The sequence below is a fragment of the Cyprinodon variegatus genome, unplaced genomic scaffold, assembly GCF_000732505.1.
Source record: "Cyprinodon variegatus isolate N-32 unplaced genomic scaffold, C_variegatus-1.0 Scaffold197, whole genome shotgun sequence".
NCBI classification, from domain to species: Eukaryota; Metazoa; Chordata; class Actinopteri; order Cyprinodontiformes; family Cyprinodontidae; genus Cyprinodon; species Cyprinodon variegatus.
Genome location: NW_015150650.1, coordinates 891,527 through 909,023, shown reverse-complemented (window position 1 = coordinate 909,023; position 17,497 = coordinate 891,527). Strand labels below are relative to the sequence as shown.

General features: G+C 37.7%; 1 protein-coding gene across 8 annotated transcripts in view; it reads right to left on the bottom strand.

Moving 5' to 3' along the window:
* LOC107087863 (autism susceptibility gene 2 protein-like) overlaps positions 1 to 17,497 on the bottom strand; it is a 445,596-nt gene that overhangs the window by 279,250 nt on the left and 148,849 nt on the right. For all 8 annotated transcript variants that reach the window (XM_015379664.1, XM_015379659.1, XM_015379665.1 and 5 more), the window contains exon 2: positions 16,699 to 16,920. In XM_015379664.1, the coding sequence (XP_015235150.1) occupies positions 16,699 to 16,920 (222 nt within the window). The remainder of the gene's footprint in view (positions 1 to 16,698; positions 16,921 to 17,497) is intronic.

Here is a 17,497-nt window from a genome sequence, read left to right as displayed (position 1 = left end):
TACATAATTCTGAACAATAGGCTTTAAATCACAGTCTGTGAAAACATGGCGTCCTTCAAACCGCTAACATTTTACATACATTGTGTTTAAGAACGCTGCCTGATTGGTTTGATGCAAACAGAAGGATGTGCTTGTCAGGATTTCTGAGATAAAAGGATTTCTGTAGCTTCGCATTACGGCACCGTTTTAATGACATATCTGACTGATAAACCCTTACGATTCAGAAAGCATCCCACTGTCTTTGATTATACTCTTTCATGGCAACATTTTAAAGCCGTATTAAGCAAACATAACCCTCGACAGGAGTAGTTGAGGAAACCTGCTAAGCATCTGCTGCTGGGGTTTTAATCTGACATATCTTCGACTAGACAGTCAAAATGGCAGAAAGAAAAACCATGCAGCCTCTTTTTTTTCAAATGGGAACAGTGACCCCCAATGGACGAGCCAATGAAATCTTCTAAAGAGTTAACAGCATCCCCACCTGCTGGTACATGCGGCTGCAATGACTGTGTCATACAGCAGGGGTCAGTGTTGTATCATATAGAGAAAAAGCAAAGCAATGGCAGCAGAGAGTGACAACACTTATCTCATTTCACAGCTTAATGTCCTGCTTTGATGAACCCTTGACCCCGAACCCACACACCATATTAAGTGAAGAGCTATAAAAACATTTTAAAGACGGGGGCAGCTGTCAATCCCTCCTCACTTATTGACCTCATGAAACTAAACTGACAAAGACTTTTAGACACTTTCCATCTCAGTACACACAGCAGCCGGACATTTCAGCACCGTCCCTCAGGGACAGTCACCAGCTTTTATTAACAAGTAGATGATCTACAATCTTTAAAACCATTAAGCTGAATTTGTAATTAATTATTAAATACATAACTTAAAACCCTAAGTCCAGTAAGTAACACTAAATGTAGCATAAACTAAATGCACAGTAAAAAGTTAATGTCTGACAGGCTAATTAATAAATACAATGAAATGCATTAATCCAGTCCTAATTCAGGAATTAATTTATAAATAAATAATAAATTAAGAAAATTAAAATAAAATCAATAAATAAATTAGGTGTAGCATCTTATTACAGAACAAATACGGATAAATATTGGTCTATCAAAAATCCAATTGCAAACTTTTTCCATCTACAAAAGTAAAATAAAGGGTAATACTTAAGGGTGATGTATACTAAAACACTAAACGTGGCCATATGATACTTATCTGAGGTATTAAAGCTCTAGAACTTTATTTAGTATTCAAGTTAGGAGATACTTAATCATGCGTTTATATAAATAAAATTTCCAACATGTCCAGATTAATGGTACTTTATATATAATGGCCCTCACAAGAAAGTTTTTTTTATTGAATATCTAGACATATTAACAATCTTGTTAGAAAAAATTTATATTGATATGATATGACAGATATTGGCCGTTCTATGCTGGTCACCTCTATGTCTGTTTAATCAAGTAAGTTAGTAATGTTTATTTATTTAGCACCTTTCAAAGACATAGAGGTCACAAAGTGCTTCATAAAATTATGATACAAATAAAATACATTTACAGTCACAAAGAGCATGATCATAAAAGCGCAATACAGATTTAAACTTTAGATTAAGTTTCTAAATAATCTGACCTGGCAGCACTTTTGAAAGTAAAGCCATTGCTTTCCTTTTTTTTTTTTGTTACTACTTTACTATTTTCACTTCTCATTTTAACAATAAACCCTGATTAGCTACAATAACCCACATAGTTATTCATCTGTCTATTTATGTTCATCATTTCTGAATCATGAACATAAGACATTTTTAAAAAGACATCAAATAATGGCCGATATAAGGACTTACTTTATATCAATGAACCCAAAATGCTTTATTATGAACGTATTCATAATTAATGCTTAAGAAATCAACCGAGTGAACAAACAGGTAAATAATGGAGTCAGTAAACAGGTAAGTTAATAGATGTGTAATTAAATATTCAAGTGAGTAAGATTTAAGGTAAAGGAGCCATTAAAATAGGTAAGTAGTTCTGTAGGTAAACAAGTGGCTAAATTTGTAAATCATTGGTTATATTAGTAAAGGTGGAGAATGATTCTATATCAATATATGTCACACTATAATTGTATTAAATATGATATGACATTTATATTTCATTAAACATTACAGTTTATCATTATAGCTTTGTCACCGACTTTATTTAAGTGATTTATGTCTTTTTATGTTGTTTTTCTTTTAAAACCAATATTATTAAATGTTACACGGGAGAAAATTTACGAACATGAAGAAAAAAACCATTCTGATGGTTTTAATTTGTACTGAAATTATATTATATAATTAAGAAACACTTTGCAATAGAAGTTTTGGCAACGTTGTCCAGCCCTAGTATCAGGTTAGCAGGTGACTAAGTACATAAGAAATTAAACTAACTAAGTTATTAGGTAAACTAAGTAATTAGGGAAGAGAAAAGATAAAGTGATTGAATTTGTAAGTAAGTTATAATTAAGTAAGCATCATTAAGTACCTAATCAAGTAACTGGGCAAGTAAGCAAGTAGTATGGAAGCCAGTTGGTTAATTATTAGTTCAGTAAGTAAGAAAAGTAAACAAATTAGGGAAGAATTAATTAGCTAATTCACAAAGCAAAAGTAATTAAGACAGCAGGTTAATGAATAGGTAGGTAAGTAGTACTTACAGTAGTAATGGATGTAAACAAACACATCATATGTGACAAATACAGTAAATAGTTTAGTGTCTAGAAATGTAGGTCAGCAAAATAAAGCGTAAGCTAAGTATTACTTAAAGAATTAAATGATATAAAAGTAAATAAGTCAGTCAGTAAACAGTGGTATAAATATAAGCAAACGGTAAATAAGAAAACAAGTAGACGATAACTAATAAGTACTTAGTAATTAATTAACTATACAATTAATTACTTGAGTAAATATCAGATAAATTAGGATGCAGTTAGGCACTAATTAGTTAACTAACTGTAAATAAACAAGTATTGACACAAGCAAGTGATTAGGAAATAAAAGAATAATAAAAGAATAAATATGTGAATCACTTCTAAGTTCATTAGGATAATATTTTTTTTATAAATAGATTAAAGGTTTAAACAGACTTCATCCTCCACCCTAATGTTAAGGTGATCTCTGCCTCTGGGTGGTTGTTAAGAAGGTAGGAGTGTTATCCCGTTTCTCTGCTGTGTACACAAGGAAATTATTGAACCATAAAATCTTTTCCATAATGTTCATGAACTGAAAAAAAGATTTTTCTACTGACCTTTTCATCTTGTAAAAATCCACCCTGGCTCGTCCCTTTCACCTGACTGTTCACTTCCATCTGAGTAAACTGACTATAATGCAAATTAATTCCTATTCTAAAAGGACATTTTCCAAACAAGCTGTAACCAAAATTTTTATTTTTAACAGATCATTTTAATAATAAAATATAAAAAATGTGTATTATTTTACAGAGACTGATAGAAACTCACACATGTGCCAAGATCTTTGAGTTTAAATAAAACAAAGTAGAACTTCATGATCCTTGCAGGCAGACCTGCTTTCTAACACTTTGCTCCCTGTTTCCCCAGAGAGCGCCGCACGTAGTTAAAGCTGCTCAGCTTCAAGGCTGCACAGCCCTTCCTGTGACATTTCAAATAACCAGCAGATGCAAAAAGAAAACTCTTAGTTAAAGCTAACATGTGCAAGCACATAAAAACCTTACTGAAGCATCATCCCATGCAGCAGATCTCATATTTTATTAAATAGAACGTCTCAATCACTATATCTAGGTGTTTGTTAAATGGATCCTTTAATTTGTCAGATGATGAACAGTTAAAGCCACAGTATTTCATTCCTTAGTTAGCTTTTAAAGCAGAAATAACAGCATTCATCAGAGGCTTTCTGCTACACACATTCCTGATGTGCTCACTAAACAATACTGTAAGACAGTAAATCATAAAGCACATGATATAATAAAGCATCTCTCCCCAATGTCTGCTCTAGTTAAACATCTACCCGGAGCAATATATTTGTTGCTATAGCTACACACTCCTCGGAAGATACAACAGCGGAGTACGATGCAGCCCTAAACAAGTCCTACTTTAATAGATTGTTGGAAAAGAAAGCAATCAGAAGGAGGAAATTGATAATGTTCGATGAAATGTACAAAGGCTACTCCCTGCATCAACAGCGTGCAAAATAAGCCACCATGCAAAACAAATCTCTGCAACAACATCAGATACAGTTATCTTCTGTCCAATAAGGACGTCAACGTTAGGAAGAGTTGCTCTACTCAGGACTAATTGTCCCAATTAGAAGCAATCCTGTAACATTCCAACCTCTATGAATTGTTCAAACTGGTGGTGTGTGTGTATAAAACTACACTGCAGCCACCTTACATGGCCTGATATTAATCTCTGAGCACCGTCCCATGCTATAATCCCCCGGTTAAGCACAGCGGGTGAAGAGGTTTTCTGGGTTTCTTCAATCATCCTTTTCCTCCTCTCTTTTTTTTTCTGGGTCTGTTGCAGACTTTTCTTCATTCTTTGAGTCCAAGTTGGAGGAAAACTGCAGGTAAAGCTGAAGGCTAACCAAGAGATGATACTTAACTAAGACCCAGGGAGAGGGAAGCCTTCGGGGAAGTAGCCGAGGTAACATTTTTACACTCACCTCACGTCCATCTTAATAGGGTCATAACAAAAATCTTTTCCACCTTTAAGTTTAAGTAACTTTTCAATTTCTACCATCTGATGTGGGTTCAGACCGGAGGTTTGAATCGTCTCCTGAGCCCAGAGAATCAGACGGGAAATTTGTCTCTGCCCTCTCACCACCTCTATTTGAACACCAATGGAACTGTTCCCTCATCTTTCCAGGCCTTTTCCCCTCAAAATCCTGAGGAAAGTCAACACGGGCAGCTCCAATGGAAACCCACTGGGACGAGTTTGGCTCCTCTAACTAAATCCACAGTGGTCAGGCTGTCTGCTGTGCACAAATAGATTGAATTTGGAAACTTGAAATTGCACATAGCGAAAGGCGTGTACTTCCAGACACCTTTTTCATACAGGAGAACCTTTCCAGAAAACCCCGTGAGTAGACTCACAGGGTTTTCTCCTGAGTTTTGAGCGGTAGCTTTGTACTGCCTTTATATTATTACTTTATAAAACTGACAAAGAAAGAAAAGACTTTCGTTTATAAAAGAAGGCTTTTGCATCAACTTATTTTAATGAACTAGTAGCCTCACAACAACTCCTCCTGTTTTGCTCAGTTTCGATAATCAGTTTTCATAAGTTTCTGGTAGAGATGCTCATTTTAGGCCAGTAATGATTCTTAGATTACTTTAAGATCTCACCTACTGATTTACATGTTGGTTTATTGTTTTTAGACTCTTTAATAGTAAAAAGAGAAAAAATAAAGTCCATTATTTGGTGAAGGTAGAATTTGAACTCCTATAGAAAATGATTAAAGATTAAAGCATATCTCATCAAACGATATCAAACTTTTAGATGTACGTACCTCCTGCAGGTTAATCCGTATTACTATCGATCAAATATGATGGTTCCTGTTACTTTTGACATATTAAACAAACAGTTTTCCAGTATTTATTGTGTTTTTGGGTGTATTTTTGTAAAGCGAATCTCGACTTTTCATCAGGAACAAAGGAGCAGGTTGGAAACTGATGCATCCGCTGGCCAATATTCTTTTAACATTAGCATATCTTTCTTATATCTATATGGGCCGATGCAGATTGATTAGCTGGGGGGTACGATTAAGTAAAATGATATGACTGGCATAAAATCAAATAGAAACAGCATAAAAATAAAAAAACCAGGCGGTTCCCTTTTGGTTTTATTGGGGGAAATTGCCGGCGGAGTTTTGTTCTTGTTTTCCGTTTTGCTCCGTAGCTTTGTTTTGGTCGCTGTAACCGCAGAAAGTTCCGCTTCACAAAGATAGGATGTTATAGATAGGATGAGTCTTGAACTGAATTAACCTGTGTCAAGAGGCACAGATGCACCGACTGATTTAATTAGGAGAGAATACCGCAATTTTTTATATTTTTCAAAATACTTTTTTCTGTGCGGCCCGGTACCAAATGACCCACGGACCGGTACCGGTCTGCGGCCCGGTGGTTGGGGACCGCTGGATTAGTGCATTCAGCAGCCATGCCTTGAGATAAAGCAAAATGCATGCATTTCTATCCATTTAATTTTACATTTTTTTTACTAAAGGTATTTTTGTTTGTTTGCCTAAATAGAGACTCATGTAACATTTGTATCATTGTGCTATTTTCATATTGTAAATCAATATCGGCTCCATATGCTTTTTTTCCCCCATTTTCCCCATAACTGGCCCACAGAATTTCAATAAATTACTGGAAATGAAAATCTATGCAAGCTGTGGATAAAGCATTTGCAGAATAAAATAAACAAAACCATTTCTTTAAGGAATGTTATGTTGGCAAAAACGTTAAAAGATAAAAGAAATGTTTGTACCGTACAATAGTAGCATGAATTCATTCTTTCCATTGTCTGATATTGAAATATAAGGAAGCTGCTGAGAGCAGTTAGATTTGTCATTATTTGATCACTTAATTAAACTCTTTTTAGTGGTATTGATCTTTATTACATGCAGGCATGCAGCTGATCTCATAATCAATGTGGTAAAGGATGACATGTACTTTGTGATCCCGCCAGCCTTTGCATGTTTCAAGTGCTGCTAAGCTAATTTATCTGTCAAGGTCTGTTACAAGTCACGGTCACCCACTCCACTCTGTTGATGTTGTCTAAGAATGCTTGTGTGTCCGTGTACACACGCACAAACACACAGGCACATGTTCCTGCATGCAATGTGCCTGCGGACACCTCTGCACAGTAGCTCATTATCCACTCATCTAATAATGCTCCTTGTTAGATTGCAGAGTTAACCTGACGAACACAAGAAAGACCTTTTCTATCAAGTTCCCACTTACAAGCTTTCAAGCACATAATTACTTTAAGATGTTTTGCATATCTGTCCCTGATCTTCTTAAGGGGTGCAAGTCAACCTTCAATAAACATTTAAAGTTGACTGAAGTAAAACTTCAATTATTAACAAATTATTTGGGGAATTTGATATAGGACTTCCTAACCTGATGAGATACTCTTGGACAATTTTGGACAAAAATCACACAGCAAGCAGCAAGATCAGCAAAAACATGCCTGCTGCTTCATTTTTGATGCTTGCACAAGTTTAGTTCTGACGTGCGGCTGAAGCATCTTTGCTGCTCTGGCTGCACAGTCCCACATTGGGGGGAGCTACCCTATCATTTCTTTGCATGTAACAATGGCAGCTATATTTCCTTTTGTAAGTGGGTAAAAAGTAGTTTTAATGTTTTTAAGTGAGAAAGTGCACCTGATCATCAAGATTACCATCCTGCCTGCAAATATCATTTCGATGTGGGAGCCGCTCAGACCCCCGTATAACAGCGGTGCTCTGTCACTAGCAATCCCGTTCAACAGCAGCCTCTGGGCCAGTTGCCTCTTCGTGGTTTTCCGCTACTGCCCGCAGCGGCTGGAATTGTTAGCCTTTTTCATGTATGTAATCCAAATTGCAGGCACCAGGATTACAAAAGTGAACATCTTTTGCCAGCAGATTTCAGCATTTTAAGTTAATTTAGGCCTTAATACACTGTTTTAGAGAAGTGATCTGTGTCTGTCTCCCTGCCGGCTCCCAGATCAGCTTCTCTGATTGGTTGATGCGCCGCGTTGAGCAGCAAAAGCTCAATTTTTCCAACTCCAGCAGCTGCTTTGTTTGCAGCGTGTCTGCTCAACAGCTTATGACGTGCTGCTCCTGCTGCTAGGAATGCGCTGTGGAACCTTTTGCTACGTCAACCATTGACTTTGCATGGAAACTAGCAGCTTCTGCTGCTTTAGGTGAGAACGTAGCATTAAGCTGCATTGGACCAAAGCATAATCTGGTGCAGAAACACTTCTCAGAGATTAAGTTGCTACTGAAGGTAGAAGACTCAGTTCCCTATCCTCAGTATAATGTTGCGTTCACACCAAAAGCGTTTTGGGCGTCAAAAACGCTTAAACGCTGAAATTTGGACACTGCGTCAAACTGTGATCAAATTACTATGACACTTCAACGCTCTGGATACTCAGCGCTCTGATGGTTCTGTAGCTTCAACCTAGAGAGCAGCTTGGCTTTATTTACTTTGACGATGTGGAAAAATTGTTGTTTTTAGGCTAGAGAGTCCACTTCTAAACCTCATCTGTGCATTCAGTTCATCAGGATTATGATCCTACTAAAATACGCAGTTCTTGTTCAGAGGCCCAGATCTCCAGCATACCGCCAGCCTGCAGCGCTGGAAATCTCTCTGCTGCGATGAGCCTGTGACTGATTTCCCGTAGCGGCTGGAATTAAATATAAAGAGTTTTGTAAGGTTTTTGTTAAAAACTGTAAGTGCCGGAATATACAATCAAATATTTTTCATCTGAACCTTTTAACATTTGTAGTTAATTTGGGTATTTATAAACTGTTTCGTCATAGTTTATAAAAAAGGATTAATGATCAGAACTGTCTTTCATTTCTCTCTAAATATAACAATCCAATATTCTGGCATTTTTTTTTTTTTTTTTTTTACTTTGGAGTTTAACCCATTGAAATTTACATTTTCTTCATATGCAAACCGCTCTTCAGAAACAATAATAGCCTGTGTGTGGTGTTTGTCTCCCCCCAAAAACTGGATCAGCTTTTCTTATTGGTTTACAATTCAATGGCAAAAGTTGAATTTCCTAAAATCAAGCGTCAAATGCTCGGACGCCAAAGTGCCCAGAATGCAGCGCTCCCGATGCTCGGAGGTGCCCAGAATTTATGCTGTTAGTATAAGAGAAGGAAATGCTGAAGCAAGGAATGGGGAAACGAGTGAGTCTTGGAAAGATACGTCTCCCCTTTAAAGAATCGGTCTTGGGTGTCTGTAAGCTGAATGCAGATGGAGGGAGCCAAGCTGCCTGCTCCACCATATGGTTGAGCGGAAGAAGAAGGCTTGTGCGGATGGAGCAAAGGCATGATGGATCCCAACAATGGCTGATGAGCTTGTTACAGATCAACAGGTATCGCTAAGGATGGAACGCTAGCTGAAAAAGATGGAGGGGGAAAATGTATCCCACCTTGATTAGCCGGTGGTCGGTCTCTCAAGACTCCTCTAGATTGAGTTTTCAATTAGGCTTCATAACATCTAACATGGTTATTTTTAGAATAACCACATTTTTATTTTAGATCATAAAAGTAACTTTGTAGTTATTTTGATTTTAAACTGATTACTTTCATTGTGCATTATCTAAGTTACAAACTAGCTACTTTTTTGGAGATATAACTAGTAACTATTGGATAACTAGCTTTTTTTTTTTTTTAAGTAATCTTCCCCACACTGCTGAAGTGTGATGTGATACAGTAGCAGGTAGCTGAAGCTTTAGTAATCCTCGTCATGAGTCATTCAGTCTGTCATGGGACACACTGGAAGGTGAAATCATGGCTCTCCTCTAAATTAAGATAAGTATAGACTGATGTCAACAGATAATAATGCTAACCTTACCAAAAGCAAATCTAGAATCATTTCGTCCTGTAAATATTGGACAATTGTCTTAAACTGCATGGAAGTAATGCAAGTGGCATCTCTTATATGACATGACCTATTGTTCTGTTAGAAATAATGCTGGTTAATGACCTGTTTGTACTGCAAAGCTTCCTATGTTAGACATTAATAGATAAAATGAAGTAAGAGTTAATCTGGGATTTGTCCTTTCAAATATTTACTTGATAGAGCTGTTATTTAATGTCTGGTGATAGAGCACATCTGTCCTACGATAATCTATAAAACAGATATATAGCTGGTGCTAATCTGTTTATCTAAAGATGATTTTAAGTTTTTACCCATTAAAAGAAGGATATCTTATTAGGAATTAGCAACGTTTTTTTTCCTTATTTAACAGCCCACATAGAATTGTGAAAACAGAGAAGATGTCCTTTCATATAGTGTATATGAGTATCAGTAGTTATGCACAGTAAGACAGTTTTTTGACAGCAAAGTTGTAAAAGTAAACGTGGGGTCAGCAGTATTTACAGGCAGCTCTCAGGTTAGCCCTGACCCGAGCTCTGCTGCACATTCAATGCTTATCTTATCAGCCTCCGGTTGGCTCAGCCCTTATAAACACAACCAGATATGAGACTCAGGAAGTAATCTTCAGCCATCTACAGTAAGAGCAGAGCAGGCGGGATCGTGGCTTTCTGATAGCAGTCTGGCCTGACAGTGCGTGGATGAAGAGCTTGAGCAAAGCATGAGGTACAAACTAATAAGTGTCTCAACAGGTGCTTTCTTATGCAGAAAACAATGCAAAACACAGCGGCCATCCTGAAGGACGGCGATTCAGCATGATGTTTTATTCATGATCCCCTTTAGAGGCGTGCTGAAGGTGAAAGGCACGATGCTGTACGGTACACGATGTAACCCGCTTCCCTTACAGCTCACAAGGACACGTGGATTAGCTCCTGGACATGCAGACGTAGACATAAAATGAGGGTTTGTGCTTTCATTCATCTAATAGTTCCTTCATCTTTCTTTAGTTCCAGCCATTTCTTACTTGCTGAGTTCACAAGGCTAAATTTTAAAATTATCGGGGTACTCTCAAGAGATAAGGCTAAAAAAAAGTCGGCTCTGCAGGATGTGGTTAACAGCCATATGACACACACTAAACACCAAAAAGGACTGTTTAAACTAAATTGCGCATGTAATAAACATGAACAATATTGTATTTTAACTTAAAATGTTACAACTTTACCATAAAAGTAAAATGAAACATCTGTTCAGGCTGAATCAAAAGCAGATTTACCTGCTGCTTCAACTGCTGCTTTTGACATAAAAATACAATTCAATACAATTAAACATCTATATGAAATGAAATTTGCAGCTGACATGTTTTCATATTAACTAAGCAGTGGTTCAACCTGCTGTTACCATCACTATGATAAAGAAACAGCAAAGAATTTTTTCTTTTAAAACACCAGCTAACGCATATGCTTTGGCCAAGAGATATTTGCATATAATCTGGTTGTGTTGTTTTCACCCCAGCGAGCGGGCAGCTAACAAGTAGCTAACAGGCAGATATTGAGCAGCTAACGGGCAGCTAACAGGAAGCTAATAGGAAGGTAAAGGGCAGCTAAAGAGCAGCTAACAGGGAGCTAATGGGGGAGCTAACGGGCAGCTAACAGGAAGCTAAAGGGCAGCTAATAGGCAGCTAAGGGGGAGCTAACAGGAAGTTAAAGGGAAGCTAACGGGCAGCTAACAGGAAGCTAAAGGGCAGCTAATAGGCAGCTAAGGGGGAGCTAACAGGAAGTTAAAGGGAAGCTAACGGGCAGCTAACAGGAAGGTAAAGGGCAGCTAAAGAGCAGCTAACAGGGAGCTAATGGGGGAGCTAACGGGCAGCTAACAGGAAGCTAAAGGGCAGCTAATAGGCAGCTAAGGGGGAGCTAACGGGCAGCTAACAGGAAGCTAAAGGGCAGCTAATAGGCAGCTAAGGGGGAGCTAACAGGAAGTTAAAGGGAAGCTAACGGGCAGCTAACAGGAGGCTAAAGGGCAGCTAACGGGCAGCTAACAACCAGTTCTGTAGAAGGTCTGACCTTTACTAATACTGCTGCGGCAGGAACAACGCCAGCAGCAAGAGTTAATTGTTAGTAATCTACCAGTGTCACTACCTGATCCGTACTGGTAGCATGGTCCATACCATCACCTCATTTGTACATGCGCAACCAAATATGAGGGGGACTGTTGGTCTATTGGGTTAGAGCAGTGCGCTTTTGATCTGAGAACGTTTCAAGTTGCCAGTTCGATCCCCACAGCCTGCCCCTCTGGGTCCCTGAGCAAGGCCCTTAATTGCACACTCCCCCCCGGAACGAAATCCCTCCAGTGTTTTATTTCCTTAATAGTGATATAATTGATTATTACCTTTTCAAATGATTATAAACTAGTTCACATTGATTTTATTAACAATCTGCCAAGCACAGATTGATGGTTTGGATCACAGGAACACCATTTCATTCACAACACCTGTCCCATCAACAAGGAATCCGAATCTGAATACTTTAATAATCCCAGGGCGAAATTACTTTTGTTACATGACTCCATCTGTAATAGAGTGACTATAGGACCATATTGATTCAACACTATTTCATACTATATATAATTAGGGGGTCCCGGCTCCATCTCGCCATCAGTTGGGGGGTCCTTGGAAGCGTTGAAGACCCCTGCTGTAGCTGCTGGTGTTTAAACACTGAGGGTTTATGCAGGCATTTGGTTGTTATACTGTTAAGTGTTAGCATTTAGCTTGGGTAGCGCTGACGTACGTTAAAAAAAAGAAGAAAAAAAAAAAGAAAAGCTTGTTTCGAGAATTTAGTAATTTTGTTAAACTAGTGTTCAACACCTCAAAGTTTTTCAAACACAGTCATTTTAGATTTAAAGGAAATATCTCAGAAGAAAAACTTTAACAACCGCTACTAAGCGTTAACCAGTAAAACTGCAGGCAGGTACTTTAGCTTGGAATGCTTTATGTTGAAGTTGGGAGAAAAACATTTGTGCCTTTCTTTTAAGGGGGATTCCTTATGGAACTGTTTATAAAATCAATTTCCCTTTTATCTGATCACACATACGAATAGCTGAAAAGAGTAAATATCTGCAGTGGTATGCAGATCGGCAGCTTAGAGCGCGCAGGTTAGCAGCAGCAACTTAAACTTTCTCTCAGCAAACTACATATCACAGCCAAGCGCCTTTTCAGCCATGTTAACTTCCTCAGGAAATCTTATCTGAGAGAGATATTTTTGTCTGTACTGGAGGCCTCCAGGCTACATAACCTCATTATTTGCTTTGGCTTCCTGACTGTGTTTCCCCTCTTATCCTCAACAGCCCTATAGTGAATGCTGGCTTTGGACGAGAGCATAAAAACATCCGCCATTTAAACAAACTGTTAACACATAAATGAGCTATCTCAGTGGGACAGACCCAGACTCTGTGGGCTCAGCAGTGTGCTTAAAGCTTAGGATATTGGCAGTTCTCTATCGGCACAAGCAAGAAAGCTACTTATGCAGACGGGGAAATAAGGGCGGGATTGGAGTGTAAACCCACCTGAAGGCAGCAAACTCTCAGTTTGTTTATGAAAGACAAACTGTTCTGGAAGCAAATGGCTCAGTGGTAAACAAACATTTTACAATCATCTTAATGACAGAGAAAAATAGTGTGCCTGGTTTCCTATTAAAGTCCCAACAGAACGGTCCAGCTGATCTCATCTGTTTCCTTCTTTTGTTATAATAAGTTCAATGAAGAGAATATTTCACTCCCAAAACACCAATTCAGTCAGGACACTTTTATAGGGCCTGGAAACAATGCTCAAATCTTTAAAAAAATCAGAGGAGGAATATTAGCTGCTGTCTGGGGAGATGTGCTTAAAGGTTTTCAACAACAACAAACATGTGGAGGAAGATGATCTGGTTGGACGTTACTTAAACCATAGAAAAACCCTATTTGTGGCACAAAACACTCTCTACACACACACACACAAAAAAAGTACTGTAAAACATGTTGGTGGTTAGAGCTAGGTATATTAGGAAACTAACAAGTCAGTTCGATTTCGATTCTTTGGACCAAATTTGATGAATATCGATTTAAATGTTTCAATATGAACTTCCTTTTAGAGTATTTGTTGATGCATTTTAGATATTTATTTAGTCATGACCTTCTACAGAAGCAGTATAGAGAGCGTTCTGACCAGCTGTCTCACTGTGTGGTGTGGAGGCTGCAGCGCCTCAGACTTGTGAGAAGAGTCGTGAGAACAGCAGAGAAGATTCTGCAACAGCTTCTTCCCCACTGCCATCAGAAAGCTGAACTGTTGAAAAAGACTCTAAATCATGCCACAGACTGTATCAACCTGATAACATCAAACCAAAATTCTGCATATTTGCATCATATATATTTATTGCTCTGAACTTCCATTTCAATGCGATTTTTGCACCATGTTTTTTCCTCCCACACTGTTTACATTTGATCCCTGCTGCAGTTTAAGGAATGGAAACGTCAAGAAAGCTGTACAAAACAAAATAAATTGTTCTTTCCTGCAAATAAATCCCTAGAACAGAAATGTTGTTGGTGAATGTGTATCTGGATTGAAAAGAAAACATTACCTGGTTGTTTCTACCAGACTGGCCCATTTCCGGCTACTGGGTTAGCATTTTAATTAATAACATGGGCATATAGATATAGTTACAGAGCTAATCTAACTTAAGTATAAGAAAGCTATATATTTTTTTTCTTGTAACGAAAAGCTTTATAGAAATACCCAATTAAACTTCTCTAAATAAAAAAGAACTGGAGAGCTGCATTCTTCACTTGATGAGTAAACTTTTTTCCGCTCTACCATCTCTGATTTTATGGCTCTTCAGCATCGCTGGTACATCTTCAAAGGGTTGGGACTCCTTAAAAGGTTTGCTGCCCTTTCTAAAGACCCCTCTCTTTTTATCTGAACTTTTAGTGCAACCTGGCAACAAATCTGGCCTTGCAGTATTAAATGTTGCTCATAGCGCCAGTGACTGACAGATAATGTTCCATGGAAAAACACAATGACCCACTGGAGCCAAAGCATTGTACATCTCTCTGAGCTATAATCGCCATGGAGACTTTCTGATTTTCGCTTTATGGGAAACGTCTTCTGGATCTCTGCTGCTCCCTGTCTGACGGCAGATTAAAGTCCGATAACTGGACACAAAACAATGACTGCTCGTACGAGGAGCTTTATTTAAAACATGTCCATGTAAACTACTTTCTACACACATTTGGAACATTTTAAGGAAGCAGATTAGTTACATTTAGGCTGCCCAATATGTTGCATGTGAGTGCATGCTCCTTCTCTGCAGTGGTGGTTTGCTTTTTATTCACCTCTCCTACTCTCTTGTCGATCTGCTTCTGAATGTGTGGTTCAGTTTTTGTCATTTTAAAGCTGCAACCAAGTTGAGAAGGTAAACTGACAGGGATTTGGCTACTTTATTTTAGTTTAAATCCCGCCTTTTAAACTTTACAGGTTTCTTACAGTTTGTGGTTGGTAACGTTAACAAAGCATTTTCCAGGCTATTTATTGTTTTCTAAGAGTTAAAAATAAGAGAATCCATAATGAAATAACTGATTTCAAGACAGTAGTGAATGTGTTGTGATTCAGCAGTAGCGATATGTCTTAAAATTATGATTAAAGTAAAATTCATAACTTCATAGGTGCTAAGCTAACCTAGCTTCAAAGTTTATATTAAGGAAAGTGAACTCTAATGAACTCTAGTTTATAGCGGAACACAGAACTTTACATTTATAATCCGGTTCCATCAACTGTTAAAGTCGTAGGGAAGTCATATTTAAATGTCAAGTCATTCTGGCTTAAATGTGTATATAAATGTACTCTTGATCAGACGATATTGTCCCAAAATTTAGAAAATTTCTATTTAAAAGAAAAATCCTGTCTTAAAATCTGTCTTTTTTCGTTATCTTATGCATGCCAGTTAGTTATAGGTTGTACACCTAAATGCGGCCAATCATATACAACTGACAGCTGTGAATCAAATTTTTTTCAGTCATAGCATCTTGATTCATATGTTGCAGCTAATATACGGTTGAAATAAGAAATTTAAAAACTTTTATTTTCCCATTGAGTTACACCCCAGTGTTCACTGGGATGGACGTCTGTGTCTTCAGCAGGCGTAGAGCTAACAGAACTGGCGGCGTTGCGAAGCAAGGGCTCAAAAATGTACGGCTGTAAGCCTTCTACACCAAACCAAGCTTCTGCCGCCCTGGTGTCCTCTTCCACAACATCTTCGTCCCCGCTTTCCTTCTCTAAATAAAAAATGTATCACAGGATTTTTGCCCCTGTTGCCTTTGGAACTTTCCATTAAATCTGCAAACTCATCTCCTTATCTATACATTTGGGTCGTCAAAAACCTCCACCAAACCTCGACAGTTTGCAGAAATCCACAAAGTTCAATATATGGCAAGACTTTTTGCTGATAAGCAAAGAAAAAATGGAAGTGGAATTATTAAAGGTGCTGTTCCTTTAAGAAGCTATCTAGTGGGAAAAAATATAATTTTTAGATTACAACCCAAAAAAATGCAATAAAATGTTTTATCTACTGTAAATGACATTAACACTCGATGCAGCACGGTACGATCTTCTACCAAAATGACATTAGCAGCAAAAAGTGAAAGGCCACTGATTTCATTCCAAATATGAAAAGAAAAGGAAAAGCAACACAAATTCCCTCAGCATCACAGCCCTCTACTCTACCTACAGTCCACACTTTACAATCCTTTAACCCTTTAAAGCCAAGTGTATCATATTTGATACATGAGTTTTTCAGACTTCTGCATCATCAGTGTGATGTTTTTGTTTTTTAAAAACACTAGCCTAAACATTTAGACACATGTAGTGAACAGAAAATGTATAAAAGATTATACAGAATCGCCTAATGTATCAAATTTGATGCAAATAAATGACCTAATTTAACTTATACAAGATTTTTCAGAAAGTTCAATAACATTCTAATTTTGAAAAATGTGAATGTTATTTATATTTTTTCATGGTTCAGACTTTAAAGGGTTTGGAACTACGTAACATAACCAGGAAGTAAACACTTACTGTTTTGTTCTTCTTGGAGTAGGTCTTCTTCAGCAGCCTCTCGTTCATCCTCTCCTGTTCCCGCTGAGCATGGTGAAGGAAACCATTCTCCAGAGGATCCACCGCCGGCTGGACGTTCTCCTCCTCCTCCTCTTTGTCCTCCCCCTCCTTCTTTTGCTGCTTCGCCATCTTCTTCTCCTTCCACCACTCCTTCTTCTCCTTCTTCAAGACACCCGTATTCTTCTGAAAGCAGAAAAGATAAGACAGTTTGATTGATATAGATGTTTATTCTACAACTGTTCATCCATCCAAAAGCATCATACTGATCAAGGCGCACAGTATGGGTTAGTTAAAGCAGGGTCTATTAAATATATATATATATATATATATATATATATATATATATATATTCAATTAATTGCTTAAAAAGGAAAAGTATGGCACATCTTGAAACTTATCAGGAAAGGTAACCTGGAATGACATCCAAGGCATGAGAAGCATCATTCACAGAGGCAGCTACAGTAAGAAGCTTGTGATAACTTTGGAGGAGCTGCAAAACTCCAAAGCTCTGAAAAGATCAGTCAGACGTTTCATACACTTACTGTTAACACACCTTTTAATAAAAGGTAGAGCGGGAAAAAAAGGATATTTGATATACTGTCATAAGGAGTGGCATGTAAAGTCCCACACACAGAGTGGGTATATGGAGTGAATTTTGGAGTGAATTTTGTTCCTCTTTGTAACAAGCAAAGAAGATGTAAAAAAAAAAAATACTCAAGAAATTAAACTTTTGGGAGTAAATTTGCTGTTTTTATATATA